Source organism: Coturnix japonica, chromosome 6, assembly GCF_054131305.1.
Source record: "Coturnix japonica strain WE chromosome 6, WE-NBRP24, whole genome shotgun sequence".
Lineage (NCBI taxonomy): Eukaryota > Metazoa > Chordata > Aves > Galliformes > Phasianidae > Coturnix > Coturnix japonica.
This window is the reverse complement of record NC_140668.1, coordinates 14087324-14111277: the sequence shown is the minus strand read 5'-3', so window position 1 is coordinate 14111277 and position 23954 is coordinate 14087324. Positions and strand designations below refer to the sequence as shown.

The following is a 23954-nucleotide window of genomic DNA, read 5'->3' as shown; positions in this document are numbered from 1 at the left end:
GAAGCTCTAGGATACTCGAAGCCTGCCCTACACAAAATTACTGTATGAGAGACTGTGAAAGTTAAGAAATAGAGGAGAGCTATTTTCCAGAGGAGCACCAAAGGATGGTAAGGTGTGCAGATGGAAATGATGGGTTTTGCAGGCTTTGTGATTACGATTCTGAAGTGCAAAGAGAAGAATAGATTTACTGCCACTTACAGAAGGTATTTGCACAGACAGTGAACAGCTCTGCAGTGGCAGTTCTCTAGCATTCTCAGTATTGGAAATATAATGTCCACATAGTCACGTATGACAACCGAAGGGGCTGGTTTGTGTTTAATATCACTGGTTTATTTGCTGAAAGAAGTATCTACGGTTCCAATTTCAAGTGTTGAGGTAGTAAATGTATTTCAAATAAAGATTCCTCAATCTGTGTCTACTAAATTATGCAGCATCAAGAACTGTAAATCACTTTCTCATTGCTGTAATAAAATATCTTACGGCTAAGGGAAGCAAACAGATCTTCACATGAGAAAGATATATAGATAGTTTTTTCAACCTTGACCTTTGTTGAAAAAATCCTACATGATTTTATGTTCAGCTAACTGGGAAAAAGCATGTGAGGCAAAGAATTAGCTTGGATTTAGTAGGTTTAGGGACAGGACTATCAATTGAGCAGAACTTCAATTACAGACTAATTTAATGTATACCCAAGTACATTACTGCAATTCAATAAACACCTCTTCAGAATTAAACAATTCCAATTTGCTTTCATTTCAGTCTGTATATATGTGTTGCGAATTTGCTATTACCCACGCTAAAATTAGCCAGACTAGAAGTACTCATCCATGCAATCCCAGTGTTTCACAGTGCTGCATCAAGCTAACCTCAAATGAACCACTTAACTTTGCCTGCTTACTAATACAGCAGCACAGAGCAGAGGAGTGTGCCTTCCCATAACAATATTCCTCTCCTCAAGTTTCTCTGCCTAGGTGTCTGCCTGGGTAATTCAGCAGAGAGTCTACCAATGTCCATCATGTTGGATGTCCAGCCATTCACATTTACAACTCACTCTTCTATTTTTCTCCTCCTCATACTGTTAAACATGAAAGTGTCAGGCACATGCCCAACTCTGCATACTCTAATATTGGTTGCTCTGGAAGACTGCCTTCCCTCTACTTAACAATTTTACAGTACCAATATGCTGCTTTTGGCAACTCGATTTCATTTTAATCATAAGTTAACTCCTCTAACAAGTGAGATAGTAGATAATTTGGTGGGAATTAAAAGCATTTCGCACCTAATCTGAACGTTCTCTTCATGATCAGTGTAGCCTGAATATCTACAACATTGGATATTTAAAACATTGTGAAGGTGCTAGTGCTAAGTGACAGAAAAAGTTGCTAAAAAAGTACTACAGTAGAACAAAGTGATCTCATTTCTCCAACAGTCCTCTATCTCCATAACGTACAAAAGTTTTGATCAATAAAACTATATTCTCTGAGAAGATTCCTTCCACCCACATCAGTATTGCCTTCAATAGACACTAAAGCAGTCTAAGGGGAGACTGTCACCTTCTGGTTTGTTCTCCTAAGACACAGTGAGCATCCTTGTGGTGCAGCTTGGGTAACATTAATAAAGCAGCGCAGTAAATAGCATTTCATTCCGTGCATCATGGATGTTCTTAAGCAAATACCACCTTGCACGTGTCAGGCACAGCATCACCTCCTGAATCACAGTTAATAAGAGAGCTGAAACCTCCAGCTTCCATTAAGAGCTACTGATATCTGTACTGTGTGCTTCAGGACATCAACAGAATCATTCCAGATCACCTGCACCCAACAGTCTTGAACAGACTCTTCTGACATGCAACACTACCATAGGATTATTTGTGTCTGATGAAATGTAAAGCAAGCCAGATGAAGCTGACTGACAGATAAACTATTCTGCTGACTGCATTAAAATTATCCACAGCTACCATACATTACTTCAAGAGCTCATGAAGAAGGCTGTATTCAGATAAAGCTTTGATTCAAATACTTGTTTTAAGAAAATGATTGAAATTCATGTCACTTTTACCCATTTTTCCTACTTGAATCTAATAGGATTGAAAGAAAGAAAGGCCCAATAGGACGTCAAATTTTACACACAGTTGACACAGGAGGAAACGCTCAACTAACACCAAGTTGCTGTATTAATACAACTTACCTTTCACTATTAGTTCTGCATAATTTGAAACTCCAGATCCTCCATCTGAGCGAATGACACACCGGTATTTGCTGATGCTGCGCTGCGAAGTGTCAGCAACGCTGACGGTAGCAGAGAAACGCCTGTGGTTGACGACTCGAGTAACCATTAATGCTGTGTCCCTCCCATTCCACTGCTGTGGAGACAGATGAAAACAACTCACATCACAAAGGCACACAAATTATTCACTCTTCGTTACTCTTAAAACTGCTCAGACCTTCACTAGGTTAGATTTTGTACGAGTACAATTCATTCAGGAAAAGACAGCTGGTAACGTCCCTGAAAAATTTACAGGCTTTCTGGGTTTTATGAAGTAGTGGGCTTAAATGTTCTTATATATTTAAGTTTTTTGTATCTACTTAAATTCTGACATATTTTTGTGCGTTTGATGTGTTATGTATACTGAAAAGCCTGGAGAGTGACAGCTAAGACTATTTGTACTGGGTATATCCAGAAGCTTATCCAGGACATGAAAATACTACAAATGAATGCATTTTGTACTCCTGTGAAAATACTATAAGTGAACAGATTTTATAAACCTGTCATTTTCAGGCATAAAACTTTGTTTCCAGAACAATTTAAATACATTGCTTGGATGAACAGCAATGTTTATATGTCCAGCAATCCTCAATAAATCTTTCTCCACCAATGCCATGCAGCATTTTCCCAACTGGAAAAGTGACAGATGATGAATTAACTGGAAATCAGCATAAACACCTGAACTTGCTCAGTTGGTCTATTTTATTAGAAACCTCAATGGAAAACACAGAGTCATTGTGCCAGTTTCCAGTAATCAATTTTGGGAAGTATTTCCAAGGCTGTTTTCATTAAATCCTCCAGTTTAAAAGAATGGAAACCAGGATCCCCCTACCAATGATGATTTCCTCCCAAATCCCTTCTTCTCTTTGGAAAAAAGGTTCACAGTGCTTCAGATCAGAAGTTTTTTCACACACATATAATCTTTCCGTGGAAAGATTTCACAGAAATAATTCAAAAAAAGATATAGAATAAGCCAAAATATGTTTCTGTTAATGCTAAAAGTACAACATAGGCCAATAATTTTCAGGCTAAAAGGTATATTTTAAGATAACAGCTTTAATAATGTACAGTTAGAATGACTGTTATTTTTACAGAACGCCAACCACATTTCTCACCAACACAATCTTTTTCCCGGTATTAATTTTTGTTTACACCATTAGTAAACTGATTCTTGCCTGAGTATTTAGACTAGTGCAAGGTGGAATGATACAAAGATGGTAACAGATATTCAGAAGGTTATTTATGAGGAAAAACTCACTAATATGGATGCCTTCGCTGGGAAATGCTGAAGCAACCTCCACCAGGGAGCAATCTCCAAGCGATACTGCCTCAGTGGTGGTCAGCCCTTAAATGAGGTCTAGAGGAGGTGGAGTCAAGCTCCACCCCTTCTGGGACCACAGCTAAATTAGTCTCACCTGTGCTCCCACAGCTGACCTAACATTTGCCTCAGCTGATTAATCAGAGGTTCAGGCTGTGATTACCAATTTCAAACAATTTTCAACTCAACTATCTTCAAAGTCTCCAGAAGAACTCTAGTATAGAATATGGCAATGCTGGAACTCCACAGAGCCAAGTACTCCAAAGGGCACAAGTAATAACTTTGTCCTTCACTGGCAAACAGCATTCCACCCTTCCAGTTTGCTAAAAGCTCCATTTCTAACTCCAGAACTGAAAATCACTTAAGTTTGTCACTACGTGAATAGCACAACACAGTTTTTGAAGTCCAACCAGTAGAATGAAAATAGACACAAAGAGAAGGAACTCTTTGGTCATTTAGTGAGCAACCAGAGGAACATTCTGCTATCAATACAGAGCCAATGCAGAGCAAAAGCCAACGGAAACTGGGAGGAAGAAACAAAATGAGTACAAACTGGCTTTGTCCTTTTATAACATACCTTAAGGAATGTTTTCATCTCAACATACTTCCCTCAGCCTTTGTCAACAATATTTTTGGAGGGCAAAAGGAAAGAAGACCAAAAATTAAGCAGAAGGGAGGGATTATTGCACCTGTTCTGCCTTTTCTTTTTTATGAAGGAGTGCTTACAGGTCTGAAGATGTATGTTTAGAACTAACATTTTGCTGGCCACTTTTTCCATCTTCTGAAGCACAGTTCTGCATTTTATCATCTTGAATTCTGATCTGGAAACAACTCAAGGCAGTTCTCAAAGGATTTTGATGATAAACATTTGCCCCACCACCCTGCTGTCCTCTGTCTATTTATTTTACTTGAAAAAATTGCATCACTTTACCTGAAGCCAGAGTTTGTCATGCTGGGACCACTTCCCCCCGGCAATGCACTGGAATGTCGCATTCTGTCCCACATTAACCTCCACATTCTGAAGCCGTAAGAAATGAGGTGCTTTTCCTAACAAGAAATGCAAAGAATAGGAAGGGTAGAGCAAGGCAGCGATTGTGTTACACCAACACAGATATCAGAACAAAGCAAGTCATCCTACTCCTGACAAAGAGATTTAGCAAAATAAAGCTGTCCCTCAGTACTGAGCTACTTGGTGCAGAGCAAGGGGATCTTACAGATCTTTCATGGTCACCAAAACAATTTGTTACTCCCTTCTATTAAGAGTAACTGAGAACATTTTTTCTCTTTAGGAAACTGTGGCTCTACCAAGGGCAAAATGAAATGAAATTGAGGTTGTCAAGTGTGGCTGGCCAAAACAAATTTGTATAAAGAATTTTCTCCTTTCAATTGTATTGACTATCAAATACATCCTGTAACTGTGGAGTAACAATGCCGCTGATATAAAATCACTGATATTAAATGAAACATTGATATTACTGATAAGTGTTGGATTGCTGCACTGGTTAATAACGCCAATATCTGCTTTTTGATGACAATAAATTCAGTATTCGTTCAACACTAAACCACCAACATCCAAATGCTGATATCACCAACATATTTTGTGACAGCAGAAAAAGATCATCTGATTAGCTTTGTGCTTGCTGGGCTTCAGAAGGAAGTTTGTGCACCAACCAAATACTCTCAGAGTAGGACACACAACAGCCTTCTAATACAGTAAGGGTCAGCATTTTTCAACTTCATCTTTACCTTTTGGATATAAGTAGCCAAGGAATTACATATTTTCAGAGCACAAACTAACCTACATTTTTCTATTGGAATTAAATAGGTTCAGAAGATGTAGGCATGTGTGTGCAGGAAGCCTGGCAAATAGATGGTTGTCTACTACAGGCACATGAACAGAAAACCCTTGCCCGCATGCTACGTCAGAGGTTTTTATCTAATTCCTGTGCCACATTCTCCATATGCCCAGTTTGCTGACAACTCAAGCAAAGTGCAGGGATTCTGTACTATCGTGCTTTCTAGGGGTCAGAGCAGCGTGTCAAAGCCAACTGGTAAACCACCTCTGGGTGACAGGCAGCAAAGCAAGTACTATGTGCTGCTTGCAGGCTATTTAGGAGTGACTTCTGCCTATGTTCAGGTATGAGTGAGCTCCAAATCAGGCACATATAGCCACACCAGCCTCAAAACTAAAACATAACACCAATAATTTCAAGTGCCATTCAGGCTCAATCAGAAGCTTCCTCATTCCTGTGCTTTGAGTTTTAACAACTGTAAAATGAACCCGAGGGGCAAAGTAAGTCTGTACAGTGTCACTACTGAACAGCAAAGACAACACTGGGAATCAGACAGAAGTATTTGCAAAGACTGCAGAGAACTCATAGCTTGTAGGGACCTGCACACACTGCAGGTTGCCAACTGATTTCAAATGCACTGGATATAGTCTGAGTAATTCCAGCTTTGGGTCACCAAGATTGCATTTAATTTTCCAGAGGAACCTGCATGTACTTGGAGATGGAGTTTTAAACATCAGTTTTAATAATTCACCAAGCAGGATTTGGGGTTGCTATATATTTTTTAATCCCATAACCTTCTTGTCTTTGCCTCACAGTTGGTTCTGTGGCCTCTTTCCCAGTAAAGGGATCAGTCACCACCAAACATGCTTTGGAATGCATACACATCATTTGGGGGATTTGTTTGGAGGCTGCCAGTTATCAGCAACATCTGGTCAACACAGATTGTAAGTATTTCTTAATGAAGTAAATACACCCAAAGGCCCGAGGAACAAGCACATGGTAAATACAAATATAATTCAGTTAAACTGCAATTAACCATACTGCAGTTATCAGAAATGTCCTGTTAAACTTGAGCAGAGCCATGTACCTCACATTGCGAATGGTTGCTATTCTTTGAAATAAAATGGGTGAACCTCACCCACAGAATTTTGTTTGGAAGAGCTGCTGCTCATTTACTGAAACTAAGAACCAGTGAAAGGGGCTGTTAAAGCTCCAACCTGATGGGGGTGGTGGGCTACCTTCCCAAAGGACATCAGGCCACCTGGAAATACTACAGCATCAAAGTTATAAACAAACCTAAATATAATAAGCCAAAGTATCACCCATAAATTCAATTTAATCTGCTACATAACAATTAATAATTCAAGCACTAAAAGACATTAATTTATTATGGATTACTTTTTAAAAATACTATATTTTAAAGAGATATGTCTAAACTCATCAATGAACATGAAAGCTGTTAAAAATCTGTATGCTCCATACACAGTGTAGGGATACAAAAGTCCTTGAGCCTCTCAGTAGATGCACAGAGAAACCAAAGAAGTGCGCACACAAATGTAGAGGCTTAATGTCTCTATGCTGGAAAAATGTAAGCTGGGCATAGTACAGCTAAGGTAGGAGAAACAGAACAAATATTTCTGAACAGTGTAATGAACCTGCATTAGTTTTCGTTGCTGTGTAAGTCTAAATGAGATTTATTTATTAAATAACTCATGCAGAATCAAAAACCTTTCTTTTGAGAGATACCTTTAGGATATGTCTTTTCTTATTTTACTACTTTATATATCGAACCAATTTGTCTTATTTCCTTAAGTTAACCACGCAGGACATTATCAGAAACATTTAGATCTTTTCCTACAGCAGAACAATTCCGAAACAACAAAACAGAGTTTTATGTTCTTGTGACTCTTCTACAATGAGAAACTTCCACAAACATCCTGGCACAAGTGACCGAATCAGAGCACCTTTGCCTTTTGCACAAATTGTCAAGTTATTTAATTGCACAAGGCTGGCTGTCTTTAGTTGTTTTGGGGGATACCAAAACAGAAGAGATTTTACAGTTGGCACTATTGGATAAGTCACAACTTAAGACTGCCAAGCCCAGTATTATAGACTGCAAAGCCTGGTATTTAACGCATTGAGACGGTTAGAAGAACAAAGAATACTCACTGCATGGATGGGCAAGAACTCTGACTTCATCCACAGCTATGTACCCTGGATGTCCTTTCAAAGAGACAGATTCAAATATCACCTGAAATACAAAGAAAAGGTTTTCTTAGAAAGAACTGCACTAGTCATTTGGCCAGTCACCACATTCCACTCCTATTCCAATGTCTGATACATTCAAAGCATTTTATCATTAATAACAAAGGGGTACCTATGCAATACAGCATGAAGACACATGTCAAAGACAGAAAATCAATTTGACACAGATAACAAAAAGAGCAATATTAATTAGGATTAGTGAGAACTATGTACTGCTTCCATTTGGAAGACCAAAGAAACCAATTACACACGTGTGCAATTACATCTGATTTGAAGTGTTCTATAAGTACAATACAAATACTGTGTGCAAAGAGTTTGGGGCAGGGCAAGGGGACTCTGGGAGACTGGTAAAATTCAAACTAATTAACTATTGCCAAATAAGCAAAATAAAATTCAGGAAAAAAACAGTATTAAATGCTGTAAAGTTTACAAGGACAAAGCTAATTAATGTGTTCAGCTGGCACAGTTATTACTACTGCAGCAGCCACTGTTTTTGCAGGATAATTCGTGACTATCAAAATCATTACCGGAACACCATTAAGTTTGTTAACTACTAAAAGCCAGTCTTCAACACTGCTATTCCCACTTTAAATAAAATTTGGCATTCCTAGCCTGTCACTATTGAGCCTTTTCTTCATCTCCTCCATTGGAAGATGTAACTCAACAAAAGATTCAGCTTTTTGAATGCCGACCACCACAGCTCAAGCTACAAAAGTGGAGCAGCATGTACTTCATAATCAGGTTGCCATTAATCATTTTGCTTTGCATTTGGGCTTCCATAATTTAGTTTCTACTTATATTCCCATGATATCTTAAGATCTACTCCCTCAGTTCAAAGCATTCCAAGTGGGAGCACTCCTGAAATAAGCCCTTTAGAAAAATGCCATGATAAAAACAGGTAGAATAAAGAAATAAAGGGGAAAAAACAAAGTAAGAAAAGCTCAGGTGCTAGCAATATAAACAGAGTTCTGCAGCAGATGAAGGTGGGCAAAAAATAGGTTGTCCGAAGGATAAGAGGAGGTAGCAAATATCTGGAAGATGATCAAACCATCAATAAATGTTTCCTGTGTTCAAGAATACTTTCTAAGGACTGTATAAACAAGGAATAGAATGCATGTCCTCAGTATGGAAATGACAATTTATTTGATAAATGAAAATTCATTCATGATAAACACAGCACTTACTGCTAAGGTCACACAGCAATTACTGTGACTCCCTTCAGACTAGGATTAAACTGCGCCTTCATAGCCACCAAACTTTACTTTGCTTATCTTATAGCTGAGAAGTTACAAGCTTTGCTGAATTACTACCTCAATTTCCTGAAAGCCAAGAACTTGGAAAGAATAATTCCCCGCTTCTTTGAGGTAAAAACAAACACATAGCGGACTGACCTCTGTTAATTAGTGACACAGTTCAGTGTCTTTAATAGAGCACAAAATAACCTAAACCTTGAGTCGGTAGCAGCTGTGTCAGCTTCTAAAAAGACCATGGATTTAATCTTCACATTGCTGCCAAAATCACTGACAAGAGCAGAGGGTCTCAATTCACACTGCTTTGTTTAGACAGCTATTTTATTACCTTTTTAACTCTACTCTCAGATCTCTTTATTTCTCAGTTCAGATTTCCACACTGTTCTCACCCTTTTATACAGTTTTGCACCACTTCAGCCCTGTCAGAGTGGGCAGAGCAGAAGCACCTGGGCTGAAGAACAAGTGTTTAATACTTAACATTTTTGGAAGTTCTCAGAAATTAATATAATTCGCAAATGCAAAGTTTGGCTCTTCAACATTCTTAAATGCTCCTGAGAACTGCAAATACCAAGATTCATTTCATGTTTCCTTACCCATAAACAAACCCACATTTCACTGCTGCTATCTACCAGCAATGTCTGTGTTAGTGATGTAGCGTGGCTCATCTGTCGTGGTACGACAGACTTCTTCAGGCATGGATCAATACAGTACACAGGATCAGTACATCAAAACACCCCTTCCTGGCAGACTGTAGTGCTGTGCTCAGTGCATTCTGGGACTAAGTTAATCCTCGTGGCATGCAGTAATTCAAGAGCACACGTCTTACCTTTCTCCTAGAGCTATTATAGATTTTTCTCACTACACTACAAACGCTCGCAGACTGGGAATCCAGGCACAACTAACTCATGGGCAGAGCTGATAAACCTCTACCACCATCACATTAATACCTCAGCAGAGTGCTTCTGGATGTAGGTGACTCATACAACCCTTGTGCAGAATTGCCAGACCCAAACCACGACCCTCTGGCAATAGGCCTAGCACTGGTTTGCTGCTACTCACACCTCCAAAGCTCTGGGCACTTGTCAATACCTTGCATCCTGGGCAGTTGGCTTCAGATTTCTCAATGCACACAGCAATTACTGATGGTGTAATTGTTGGGTATTAAGAAAATAAACATTTTTCTTGACGTAGATTTCATTATTTAGGAGAAATACTTTTTTCCCCCCTGTGTTACCTTGTACTTTTGAAATACAGAATATCCATTCAGGCCTCTTCTGCACAAACTGTTCTCCGGGCATGCAGTTTTGATTTAAAGTTGACAAATAACACTCTCACAGCATAATCTGGATTGTGAGTGTCAATGAGACGTTCCCCAGGCATCGGTACACAGAAGCTTTTATCACCATGCCACCTCTGGACTCCTTCAGCCACAAGTGTTACGATGTAACCAACAGTAATTTTGATAAAATTCCATGATTGCATTTCCCCCCCACTTTTGAGAGCTTAAAGTTTTCTTTCTTTTTTTCTTTTTTTCCTTAAACATAGAGAGTCACTAGATTGCAGAAACCAATGGACAAAATTAGGGACCAAGGACAGAGCAGACTATCAGATCCCTGACAACATTTTAAGAGCCATACTTTAGCAGAGGGAAATTAGAACTTTATCCATCATAAAGGTGAGGCTCAGGAGAGGGAGAGAAAAAGAGAGAGAACATTTGCATTTTCTGGGCAGGAACCACTCCCAGGCAGTCACTGCTGCCTTTAGGCTCTTCGTTTTTGCACAGCGGTGCAAAATTCTTCTTTGATTTAAAGGATTTTCTTCCTCGGGAAAAGCAAACCTGACCTCTAAAAAAACTTGCAAAAGATGTAATGAGGTTCAGGAAGTCTGGTATTGGTATATCTAACAGTTGGATCTCGTAGTTTGAGATCAGACTGTCTTTTCCAGGTTTTTCAAGCACTGATTACCTGGGTGAAAGATCATTTCTGTTCTCTCTGTACAGCACCTACTACGAAGCAGATTCTGGTTGATGTTAATATGAAAGTAGTATCGATCACTTTAATATGATTTCAGAGCGAGTGACAAGTTGTGCACAGCCCTTAAAACACCACTTCCAGTGCATTTGCATCTCTTTATCCCATATTCCCCTTCACCCTGTACAGTGTGCTCTTATCTATTCTGCTGAAATCCTTGGCTCCTTTTTGGAGGCAGAACATTAAAGTGTTCTACTTTAGCTCAGATTTTACAGACCTACTACCCAGTTATTTAAAAAAAAAAAAAAAAAAAGCTTTTCTTCCTACTGTTTTCTATCCGTAGAGCATTCAATGCCTTTTCATAGTTTCTTTTACTGTAATTCCCATCTCACTCATGCTCTTTTTTCTTACACTATAATATGTATTTCTCCTTTTCCTGCAAGGTGTAGGGTGCAATTACCTCCCAGGCACTGTTTTTTTTCCCTTGAATGTAAAACGATAAAAATCAGAAGATAAGAGTTCTCATGTCTTCACTGCTTAACAAGGAGTATATGAGTCCATTGTGTGCATGGGAAGTGCCAATCCAAGTCCGTTTACATGCATATTTCATGATACATAAGTGGGTTCTAACTTTCCAATAATTTACTTCACCTGCCCAGCTTTTCCTCTGTGACCTGAGAACATATGTAAAGAAAAAGGGTGAGAAGAATTAAGTCAAGATGTCTCTATCATCTCTTGCTATAAAACTGTCATATGAAAACTCTATCTGATGCAAAAAAAAAAAAATGCGGGAAAAAAAAGCTGTATTTAATTTTCAGAAGACTTATTGCTAACAACAGCTCATAGCTCACACCCAGCCAGACACTCAATGGAAACAGACAGAGAAATACTGTGAACTCATACCTGATAAAAATGCGGCCAGAAAGTACTGATGGCAAGCTCTGCCTTCACCCATCCTTCTGTTACAACCCCTGAGACATTCCATATGGGATTGCCCTGTGGTCCTCCGTTCACTTTCACGTAGACATTCAGAGAGCCAGGACTCGAACGATCTCTGCTGGACAAGTAATAATGGAAATCGATGCAATGTGTGTCATTTTCCTTCAACGTGGGCAAAAGTAAGTGAGCTTTCTGCCCGGATGCCCGTCCAGAGCTGTTCACCATCATGAAGGAGCCTGTACACAGACAAGGGAAAAAAGAATGAATACTAAACATCTGCTGAGCTCTTTCAGTTAAAGCAGATTCCCTAGAAAAGTCAATGATTCCTTTAGAAGCCAGCAAACAAAACAGTTCCTCCTAAGAACTCAAACTAGCTATTTTATGCTAGTTGTTAGGTAACAGAAAAGAAAGGAGATCTAAATTACAGGGTATAAATACAAATAGATTCATGGCCAGCTATAACCGCCTTAATTAGATAACTTAGAAATTATAAATACAACTTTGCTTTTATTGTTTTATAACACTGCAATAAAAGAGTCACCCTAAACAAAGTCATATTTACCTTCCAAGAAGCCACAGGTCTCTCCTACAGCGTACAGCCCCAAATACCTACTTTCCCAAAGGCACATTCAACACAAAAGAATGCTATAAAAGATCACATTCTCAGCTGGCATTTGCCTGCATGGTCTCTACCACCTTAGTGCCAATCTGTACCCGGGAACACTGTATCTTGGTGGTACAAGCTTTGGAAAGCAGCAAGGTGTTAAGAAAACCCAGTGTACAGAGCCTAGATGAATTAGGCTTGTTAGCACAAGAGCAACATCTCAACTAGCAATACAGCAACAAGGACAATTACACTTCTAGGAGGGAAGGACCGGCTGAATTTTAGGAGAGAAATCTATACTAAGGCAATTTATGAGTTTGTTAACCCTGAAGCTTGCATCATATTAAGCATGGCACTGGATGTTGAACTCATGTTTTGATTCATCAAGCAGTTATTTTACAGCACATTGTGTCTCAACTCATCTCTTTACAGATGCATCAAGGTGACAAATGTTAGCAATAAGAAAAAACATTATGAGAGTTATTTGATTCAATTCTGTTTAAGGGATCTGCTTTATGTGTGTGCAGACACTCACAGAAAAAGCTGAAGAAAATACCAAGATCCGGGGGAAAAAAAAATCTATGTGTCAGCAGCTAGGCATAATAATTTTTAATCAAATGCAGCCTTCTTGACATTCAGAGTCCTGCTGCAGCTGCCAAGTCATGCTACAAATGTATTTCTCTACTGGCCTCTTGCAGTTCACAGCACACTGTGTTTGAAAAGCCTTGCCTCACTTCTAACCTATTGACTTCCCCAATTCCGTGCCACAGCAGTTTGACAGACACTCAGATGAGCCAGATAAACATTCTGATCAGTTTTGTCCAGTGGACAGCCATACATATTCTATTTTATTTTCTTTTAAGCCACCAGATACCAGCCACTTCCTCACACAAAACTGCTTTTGGTGGTTTGTTGGTTTGTTTCTGTTTATGTGATATGTGTATACATTTTGTAAAGGACTGCAAAGCACGGATGCAGAAGAAAGTGCATCTTTCACAAGAAATCACACACGCTCCTGAGACCTTGGAAAACTCGAGCACAGTGCAGGCACAGCTGGGGATGAGGCGGTACAAGCAAAAAAGCTACAGTAAGGTGCTCTCTAGCGATCCGATCTTTCATTTGGATAGGTTAAAAATCCCAATGGCCCCCAATCCAGAGATTCCAAATTCACAGTAAAGAGCTCAAGAAACAGAAAAGCTGAATCCAAGCCTTCAATTTTTTCTCTAATAATCAAAGTCTGTAAGGTGAGACTGATAAACATTCTCTGTTGATTCACTCCTGCTCTCAGTCAAACTCAAAACCCCCTTCGTCAGTTAGTTTCTCACTGAGTGCTGCAGTAATCTTCTGATCCACCCAAATAAACTAAAATAGTGGCAATCTGAGATTTGGGCTCAGACTGTATCACCTGGGATAATTTATGACCAGGAAGCACAGTTTCCAACAGGTAAGATACAGGGGTGATGCTACAGCCAAAGCAAACATTCAGTAAAGAAGAGGTCATTCATTTCTGTTCCATCTTTGATCAGATCTTAGCACACATCATTTCACTTCTGGGTGTCTTCCTCATCCTTTCCCTATTTGGAAATCCTTATCTATTTGGATAGTAGATGGATCCCTGCCCTAAAGATCTACTCTGAAGCTATACAGTGCCCAGCACAACAGGGTCCTGAACTGTACTACATCAGGCAGGCGTTTCAATGATAGAAAGACTTAAGGAGGATTTCACTTTTACAGATTCACGTATGAAAATAAGGAGCATTCCTCTGGGAGAAAAACATCAGCTTTTAGTAAAAGTTCAAAGCAATAATTACAATTTTAGTTTTTGACACCCACCAAAAATGAATCATACCCTATTTGCAGAACGACAATGGCCTTTTGTACAATAACTCTGGAGTATAGAGCCTGTACATAGAGACTGACACAACGTGAGTGAGTGAAATATCCATCAAGCAAAAAAACACTTAATAAAATAATCAGCATTCGTTATGGGAAGAATAGCCTTACCAAAAAAAAAAATAAAAAAAAAAAATCATTGCCATTTGCATGTTATTCACAGCCTTGGTTCTCATTTCTGGATGCCTTAGAAACAAAAACCCACACCCCATAGCATGCCTAGAAATACAAGAGAAAAGGCTCTAAGATCATAACTGTCTCCAGTAAAGTCCTGAGGGGAAAGACTGTTTTACATGATTGTGAAAAAGATAAAAAAAAATTCCACTACTGGTGCTGCTCCCATCTTTAACTGTGCCATCTGGTTTCTCTACCTGCTCTTACTTCCACAGAGACCTCAAATAGCAGCTGCCTCAGGAAGGTCTTTTCCTGCCAGGTCAAGTTGGTGCTCAACACCCCAAGCCTGCCCTTAGGAGGGGATATTATTAAACTTCACCCATGCCATGACTGACAGTGGGTACAAGAACGTTGCTATCTCACAAAATCTCACTGCTGTGAATAATTTATACCCTCTACCACAAATTACCCTCCAAACAAACCTAGCTGTATGTGATTCTCATTTCCCTTCTTGCACTGTGAACCTGAATGCATAACCCATCCCCTACCCTCAAGGACCTTCCAAAGGTTGCTCTGTGTGCTCCTGGACCAGCAGCTGGGATGCACTGACTACCTGTCCATGCCACTAAAGCTTTTCTGGGCAGGACGCATTGCTTACCAGTAGCTCTGAGATCAGCAATAAGTAAACAAACAAACAGAGTTCAGAACAGCCTTTTAAGGACAAGCGTGTTTTGCCTTATTAGCTGTAATAAAAACTGACACATTGCGATTCAGAGCCTGACAGACTTCTTTAACATGAGCGCAGAATTGAAGCTGATGGGACTTCTTTTGAATTTATAGGCCTGTATGTGCAAATAAAAGAGGTACAAGCGGGACTGGCACCAACAAGCCATTTGTCACATTTCTCACTCATATAAAGAACTAGGGAATGCATTAACGTGTCACAAACAGAAATTATTGATCAATGAATGACTAAAACCTATTTAAATTTCTCCAGGCATGAATGTGTATAAAACAAAAGATTCCTTGAAGAAACTCTGATTTGGACTGACTTTGAACAGTAATGAGAGCAGAAAAAAACACTGAGTGCTGTTTTTGTTTACCTCCATCTGGAAAGTTCAAATGTCATCAAATAGACACTGAAATGGGAAAGTTTGAAGAGAAGAAATGATCTCTGCTGTGTGAAAGTTGTTGGGTTGTTCTGTTTCTATTGGACACAGAAGTAAATGCTCATTAAAGGAGCTGAATATGAGGTCAATTAAATTTAGTGCTCTTGAACCAACAGGTTACATCAGTTAATATCTTGCTGGCTTTGCCACCTTCCTGAATAACTAAAACCAAATGTGCTGCGTTCAGATCAGTCAAAAGCATGGAGAAAAGAAAGATGGTAAATAAATTCATTTTTAAAAATCCATTCAAATGACAGTGAACATAAAAAGGCACTCTCTTATAGTTATTAAACATACCACCGAAAATTGGGGAATTAAACCATGAAGAGCTCTCTAGCTGGCCATAAATTTCAATTTTTCCCCTGCTTGGTGCATAATGATGCCTTGATAAGCTTCCTATTATTGATGCATCTGCAACATATACCCTCTTTTTGAGCTGAAATGCTGCTCTGTAGCAGATGGTGGCTATTGTGTTTACACATCAGCACTTTATGATTGCATTTTCTCACGTCTGCAGTAAAAAAGAAAGCCGTAATTGAGTTTTTAATGGCTTTGCACATTGTTCATTAAGATTACATGAGTGTGTTCTGACAAATGACAGCTGAAGAAATGAGCCACTGAGAACCCCTCATGATCACCAGACAGACCTCAGCTGATGCTCTTTCACTGCTGCCTTTGAAGAACTGCGCTGTTTAAAAGTAAAATTACAGCAACCATTAAAGACTGAATGTAAACTTGAAAAGAAAACTGTCAAAATGCTCAACTGCAAAAACAGCCTTCGGAAACCCTGAGAACCCAAATCAGAAAGTACAGAACTTTCTTTGAAACAGCAAACTCTTTCTCCCAGTACATCAATCTGCTTTTCCAGCAGCTCCATCACAGCACAGGCACTTTTTTTTTTCAGACACAGTGCTTCTGGTTACCAAAGAACAACTCTACCCTCAAAAAGGAAGGGCCTGACACCTGACCCTGTTAGCATGGAATGAAGCAACCTGAAATAATTTCAGTCAGAAGGGGCCTCAGGTAATATCTAAGGCATCATATTTAGTCCATTTCTGTGCTTAGAGCAGGGTCATCTCTTCTCCCCACTGACTCTCTAAAGCCTCCCAGATGGTCCAGTCCCTCTGGATAACCTGCTCCAGTACTTGGCTGCCCTCAGGTTGTTTTTTTGTCACCCCTATAACCTCTCATTTCAGCCCATACCCCTTGTCTCTCACCCTCCAGCCACTCAGTGCAATAATGACTCTACCCCATCCTGGAGGCACTGAGGTGTTGCTCCCAGGACCCCCCCAAATCTTTCCTGCCCGAGCCTGAACAATGTCATCACTCCTCAACCTCTTGTCCCAGGGTGCTGGCTCCTGCCCTGACCACTCACTCGGTGGCCTTCACTTTCCTCCCTCCCTTTCATCAGAGTCTGTGATGTTGGGGCACCCGAAATTGGACACAATAGGCTAAAGGCAATCTAATGAGTGGCAAGCAAGGAAGGACCACTTCTATTTGTCTGCTGGCTAGGTCCCTGTTAATACAGCCCAGGATGGCATCAGCAGTCAGAACATGCTGATGACTTATATTCAGGCTGCCCTCTACCTGACTAGTCTACGTCCACATTCACAGTATTTCTTCCAGCCTGCCTCTACCCCTCTGGATGGTGGTCCTACCCTTGACTGTATCAACTGTTCCCATAGTTTGATGCCAAACTAGAGATGCCACCAATTACTGCCAGCCAACCAGTGCACACCTCCACAGCTACCACCACCAGCCCAGACCATAACAACACCCTGACCTGGAAACACATGAAGCTTTGTCCTGACTCTGGTCTCCGTAGTTTCATAGCACTTCTTCTGCAGTTGAATTACAGGACCAAGAGAGCTCTGGTAACTTCACATCTTACAAAACCAAAAAAGAAAGAAAGTATTTCCATATAGTTGCTTAAAGTTAAAACCATGAAATTCACAGTTCTTCTTCACAAAAAGTTACCATTGTACTTTCCTCATTTTTCTACCCCTGCCCTTCTCAGCTACATGTAATAACAGCTGAAGAAGGCTCAGAAATCTCTTCTCCTGACTGATGAACCACAGCGAGCAGCGCTTGTACAAACTCAGAATTAAACAAGGCGTATCTCATAGCTGCTATCCCTTCTTCAAATATTAGGACAAAATCAGACCCGTTGGTTTTATCTCTCAAATGTGGGCCACACTGAATTAATCTGCCATGGAATAAGAAAGAGCTTGATTCACAGATAAACAGGAATATAAACTGCAAGTTCAGTCCCATATAATTCATGAGGACAATTCATTCACTTGGGAAACTGTTGGATAATAGGAAAATATTTTTTAAAGAGACAGCCTTTATTTGTAAAGACGTTTTCTTCTGGATATTTATGTCGTGAAAAGAATTATGTTGCTGAGGGTTTTTATAAGATAAATCTTCTCTGGAAACAAGACTGATTACATATTGCTTCAGCGACTACAAATATTTGCTGTACTCATTGAAAGGATGTGAAGATTGTGGCACTGTCGCCTCACTGACCCTTCTGAAGCAGGGTCTCTTATTAGCAGAGGGACTTTGTGGCCTCACCACCAGCCCAGAGCAGTCCCAAGCAGCTATGCACTCAATGCAGGTATACCTGTACCCAAACTACTGCTAGATGCACTGGAAGATCAGCACTTAGAGGTTAACTAACATCTGTATGGAGCACAAACACAGTAGTGATACTTAACTACAACTCTGATAACCAAAGAACCTCGATCTAAGCCTCCATCAGATGAATCCTGAAAGCAGTGCCATCTAACAGCCCTGGTCTGTAATAGGGATGATTTATCACAAAGACTCATGATAAAATTTCACACTTGAAGGTGCACAATGCTGTCCAGTGCTATTGCTTATCACTCAAGCCTCACAAGCAAGTTGCTTCCATCATCAACCAGAGGAAGAACACCGGCAGCTGGTGTTTGCTGGAATAACATCTGTGCTCCAATCACCTCTTTCCCTCAAATTTTAATTTACAAAGCAAAAATCCTTGGTATCAGACCCCAGATGAAAGCCATCGCTCATGTGTTACATGTACCTTACAAATGCTCTGCGTACCGCAATGCTCCACAGTCATCTTCAGAATTGTCTTTCCATGTTTTGTAAATGTTTATTTATTGAAAGAGTGACTGTCACAGCCATCAGCCTGTTCCTGAGAAGCAAACAGTGCTGTGGAATCACAAACTATTCTATAAATCTCAATGGCGAACAACTTTTTAATGGATTCACTGCCTTCATTCATTGTTGCTAAGGTCACTGCTGTAGCATGCTTTGAGACTGTCCTTATTCCATTATTTATAAATACAGTATGAATTGCTTTGCAGTACTGCAAAAAAAGGATCCATTAGCAATGAAGTTACCCCAGTTTATCAGATAAATGAATCTTGTAATAATAAACACGTGTCTCTACAATCAAAAGATCAGAAGTCTCTTTGATTTTAATTATACCTTCTTGTTTGCATCATCATTTTTTAAATCGCATGAAAATATACACTAAAACCATGAGGAGTTATTGTTGATTTTCAGTTCCAGTAGTTTGATTACTATTCATCCTATCAATTACTACCTTAACACTTCGGTAAAATGTAGAGAACTGATTTAAACACTTAATAAGGCATAGGTTATTAAATGGGCAAATAAGCAAAATAGAGGGAATAGCCGTAACTCAGCATAATATCTATGTTTAAAGACATTGCAAATCTTGTTCTCAGCACTCAAGAGCTTTATTACAGCTGAGCCTTGAAAGAGAGGCCCACAGGAATGAGTTGTAGGGACATTAGTAAGCCTCAAAGCCTCTTGCAAATGTAGTTCCAAGAAGGCTCAGAGTTCAGCAGAATACTAAATATCTTCTTCACCTGATTTAACCCATGGCCAACTGGCTGCTGCCAAGTGCTTCTCTCACTCATGGGAAACGCAGCATTTCAGTGTAGAACCCCCGGACCCACTCTCTGAAAACACACTGACCATTTATTTAGGTTCCAGGCATGCAAATGCTTGTGTAATGAGCATAATTTACAGACAGATGCTAAAGAACGCTCTCGTGAGGAAATGCCAACAACAAATGAGTTCAGAGGTAGCAGTCAGTACAGATTTTTCTGAACAAGTAATTGCTGTTTAGAACGTGCACCTCATAGCTATGCTTACAAATATGGAACTTACTTTAAAAATAAAATTCCCCATCTCATTACAACTCAATGGCTAAAAATAAAGGTCTCTCCAACCAAGGCTCAAGGAAAGCATGTTTTCAGTTGTTGATTACAAGTCATTAAAGAATTAAATGAGTACATTACAGCTAATGCTACATCAGCTCTTATTGGAGGAAGGGCAGCAAGGCAAAGGGAAGCTCTGCTGCCCCTCTGGACTGGGACAGCCAATGGCAACAGGCTTTGATACGCCTGAACAGACACAGTATGCACTAAACCAGGAACATAATTTCTTTCTGGCTTTGAAAGCTGTTTTGTCTGAATGTTTCATATACAAGTAACGGCCAACAGACATGATATAACAACTTGTAACTACCCGCACAGAGCAACTATCCTGCACTGTTCAGATACAATGTCAGACCAGTCAAAGTCATTCAAAAACAACAGCCCCTCTTTAGAATACACTTTTATTCTCTACTTTTACTTTGTATTTACAGTGTTTCTCATTTCTGGTTTGCTTCTGAACACATTTTTTCTCTCCTCTACACACGTTCTAAAAGATGACTGCAAACTCCGTTATGCCTCATTCTTCAAGTATGCAGCAGACATCTGTTAGATGCAGCCTCATTTGAGAGGTGCGCGGATGGATGGCTCAAGGTTCACAGAACGGCTTGGTTTAGTTTACTTTACTTTCACTCATCTAAGGCCACTGAGATGGAACACCACCAGACACTTACCCTGCTGCTGGAGCTCAAGGTTCTCAGATGCTCCACAGCACCTAACTCTGCATCAGACAAAACCCACTGCCTGTTTCCAGTGCCCCATAAGACAGCCATCTGGAGCACATGTTCATAGACTCCTGGCTTTCTTGCTGTTGCAATTCATAAAAATTCTAAATGGCCATGCAAGTTGGACCTCAACACTTGTGTATTTTTTAAAAGGAACTTTGGAATAACCTTTGGAGTTGGCATGAGGGCTACCAGAAGTATTTTAGCAAAACTATTAGTCTATTAGAAGGTACTAGATTCCAAGTAATCCAAGCACAGTCTTATTTTCAATACACTGGATTCTATCTTTGCTTAATCATTAAAGACAAATGGCTAAATAATTTATTATGTCATTCCAAAGCATAAGAAGTGTGTTGTACGCCAGCCAGAACCAAATACCTCATTAGCAGGCATGCAGCTCCATTGCTGGCCAACTTTTACGGCCTCTGCAACTTGTGTAAAACTTCCATATGTCTGTCTATGTAACATTCACCAGGCAACCGCGGAGAGATTATTACCGTCTGTATTTGTGACAGAAAACACATATTAAATGCAATGCCAAAAGGCAACTGCAGCAAACAATGTCTGAAGAGGAATTGTTTCTTAAGGAGTTTGTTTTTACGTAACAGAGTTCTGACCATATGGTCACTTATTTACACACTTAAGAGATCAGCACCACAACTCTCAACTCAGAATATGACAAAGGTTGGCTGGTGAGTTATTTTTGTAACAAACTCCCAACTTCACGGAGCTTGGTTTTAACAGAAAGTGTTAATTGCTGTTAAGTCAGTGATGCTATTCTGGGTTTACTGCAGTGCAGCCAACGATGGAGTTTGGCAGAGAGAATTCAGAAAATAATGAAGCCCATCTCACAAGTCACCACACTGTATGGCAGAGCAAGAATTTCTCAAAAGGAGCAGCTCTAAACTGCAAAAGCAGAGGTTCATGCAGGCCACTGTGGAGGCGTATTGGCACAGCAAAAAGGAGCCTCAGTCATTTCAGCCCACACCTTTACCAGCTGTGATCACTGTGATTTGCTCATTCCCATGGGAACTAAATTAAACCAGATTTTTTCTTTTAAACAGGCAATGTTTGTTTGCCTATCATAACCCCTGGTACAATTACAGCAACCTAAGCAGAAGAGTCACCATCCTCATTTCCAAGCATGTTATCCTCTTAGGGTGGTCATTTTCTAGCTGAACATTATTTATGCCTCAGGAAGAGAAAATGAAATACTGCCTTGACTAACACTACCATTCAGAGAAGGTTTAAACTCTCCACAATAAAATACTAGTTTAATCCAAGCAGAAGACATTTCTCAGTAACAGGATGAATACGTGGCTGGCTCAGAACACAAGGCAATATTTGTGCTCATAAAAAGTCCCAAACCATGCAGTTGCAATTAACGATTACTGAACTGGATCAATCACTACACAGAAGCCTAAGTAAAAGCCCAATAGTTACTGAATATTGACAAACATTTTTACTCAACTTGACAGCTGTACTCAATAACAAAGCTTTTCTTTGAGTAGCTTAAAAGAAGCTGCCTTTGAGCCACAGGACACATCCCTGTGCTTTAGTCAAACAAGTACGCTCAGCACACTCAATGTGCATAGTTTGCAATAGTTGATCATGACTCACTTCATGGTCTTTTTGATAGTAAGCAGCAACAAGATTATTAACATCCACAGAGGCTATTATTCACATGTGGTTTTTGGAGCCCAGTTGGACGCCTGTGTGAATTTATTTATTTTTACTAAATTGCCCAAAAGTGTGTATACATTTATGCCCTGTGGACTGCAGTTCATTTAGAACCTAATAGCGTTATACACACAATGTTAGATTTTGATTAGAAATTAATAGCATTAACTGAATCACATTTTCTGGCCATGCTCTTCCCTGCTGAGAAACATGGCTGTGCAACATCCATTCCAAGCTCCGCAGGTGATACAGACTGAGTTTATACCACTTTTTGGGTGAAAACTTCCAATATTTTACCTGCTAAGTTCTTTGACATAACCTAAATCCACCTTTATCCCCAGAAGGTAACTCAAATGTTGTACCAGCCACACCAAAATAACTGGTTAATGTAGCCATGAATTGACGCCACCGGGACCCCGCTTAAATGAAGAGCATTATTTAGCAACCACATAACAAACACTGCACCAAGTCCTGGCACTTTGGTTAAACACATGGAGCTAGAAGTGACAGAAGGGTTAAATGTACACAAACAGAGATGTTCAGAATGTGACGTAAATAGTTCATAACTTTGCTGAGAAATCCTCAGAGCCTCTAAACACCCAAGTATGCCAGCTCTTCCTTCAGCTCAAGTTCCTCACAGTTCTCAACAAATTTTGCAGTCAGTGCCATGCTACTTATTTAATTGTTCGCTTCCTCTTACAGAATGCAGTTTAATATGCTATTAGGAAAGTCATTTGGGCAATCCTTTGTTAACCTTCTGCCACATTTGACTATTTTCTATCTTCAGTAGCCTTCAAATCCCAAACAGAATTTTAACCCTCCCATGAGGATTACTTTATTTAATAAACTCTCGGGAGGTATTTCAAAAGCTTTGAAATCCCTGGTAAATCCAGTTTTTAATCCATTATTACACTGGCATTGAAGAAATTTCTGTAAATTAGAACGTCATAGTGCTCTGCTGGTTAGTCTGTCATGCTGGATTCACCTAAGTGGATTCATCTATTTGTTATTGTTTTAATCGTTTTTACCTCCAAGCTTTCTAGGATCATCTCTTTTTCTTTATGTTAAAGAAAGAGACTCCTGGCTCTTCTCTTCAGTAGCCAATTAAGCAGCTGTGAAAAAGCACATTAGCAAATCAAGTCCTTCCCCTAAAAAATTCCTCAGAGAATTATGAAGTTTTCTTGTTTGTTACTAAAACCACAAGTGGTTGTTTGACCAAGAATCAAAGAAGGAAAAAAAACCTCCCCCCACACCTCCCAAGAGAAAAAAAAAAATAATGCTAGTGCAAAGTAATCAGTTAGGTTACCTGAAGTGTAGATTTCTGTACCTAAAAAAGAACCCAATTACTGATATTCTGATTCTAGCTGACTCATCAGTCCTCAATTCCCGCAGCCAGGAGATTTAAATAAACTTAGAATCTCTTATTACCTTAGTCTGAAATTATCTTTCTACCCCAATTTCAAGTGTCTGTACTAGACCTCAAAGTTATTCTTAATAGGCTCTTTTTATTATTTAATTATTTTTTAAAGTGGAATGTTATTTTTATCTTCAAAGGGACAGCAATGATAAGATTGAATCTGAGTGGGTAAGGATCCAGGAGAAGACCAACAGGGCGAACATCCAGGTGGGGGTCTGTTAAAGACAACCTAATCGGGATGAAGAGACAGACAAGGCATTTCTGTGAACAGCTGGCACAGGCTGTATGATTGCCAGCCCTTGTTCTCATTGAGGACT

The 23954-nt window shown here is 39.7% G+C and overlaps 1 protein-coding gene across 2 annotated transcripts in view; it reads right to left on the bottom strand.

Annotated features, from left to right (window-relative positions):
• Nucleotides 1-23954, bottom strand: part of LOC146760331 (receptor-type tyrosine-protein phosphatase T-like) — a 172801-nt gene that overhangs the window by 33145 nt on the left and 115702 nt on the right. For both annotated transcript variants that reach the window (XM_085551528.1, XM_085551527.1), the window contains exons 5-8: nucleotides 11765-12036; nucleotides 7546-7627; nucleotides 4515-4630; nucleotides 2188-2362 (exon numbers count right to left, since the gene is read on the bottom strand). In XM_085551528.1, the coding sequence (XP_085407654.1) occupies nucleotides 2188-2362; nucleotides 4515-4630; nucleotides 7546-7627; nucleotides 11765-12036 (645 nt within the window). The remainder of the gene's footprint in view (nucleotides 1-2187; nucleotides 2363-4514; nucleotides 4631-7545; nucleotides 7628-11764; nucleotides 12037-23954) is intronic.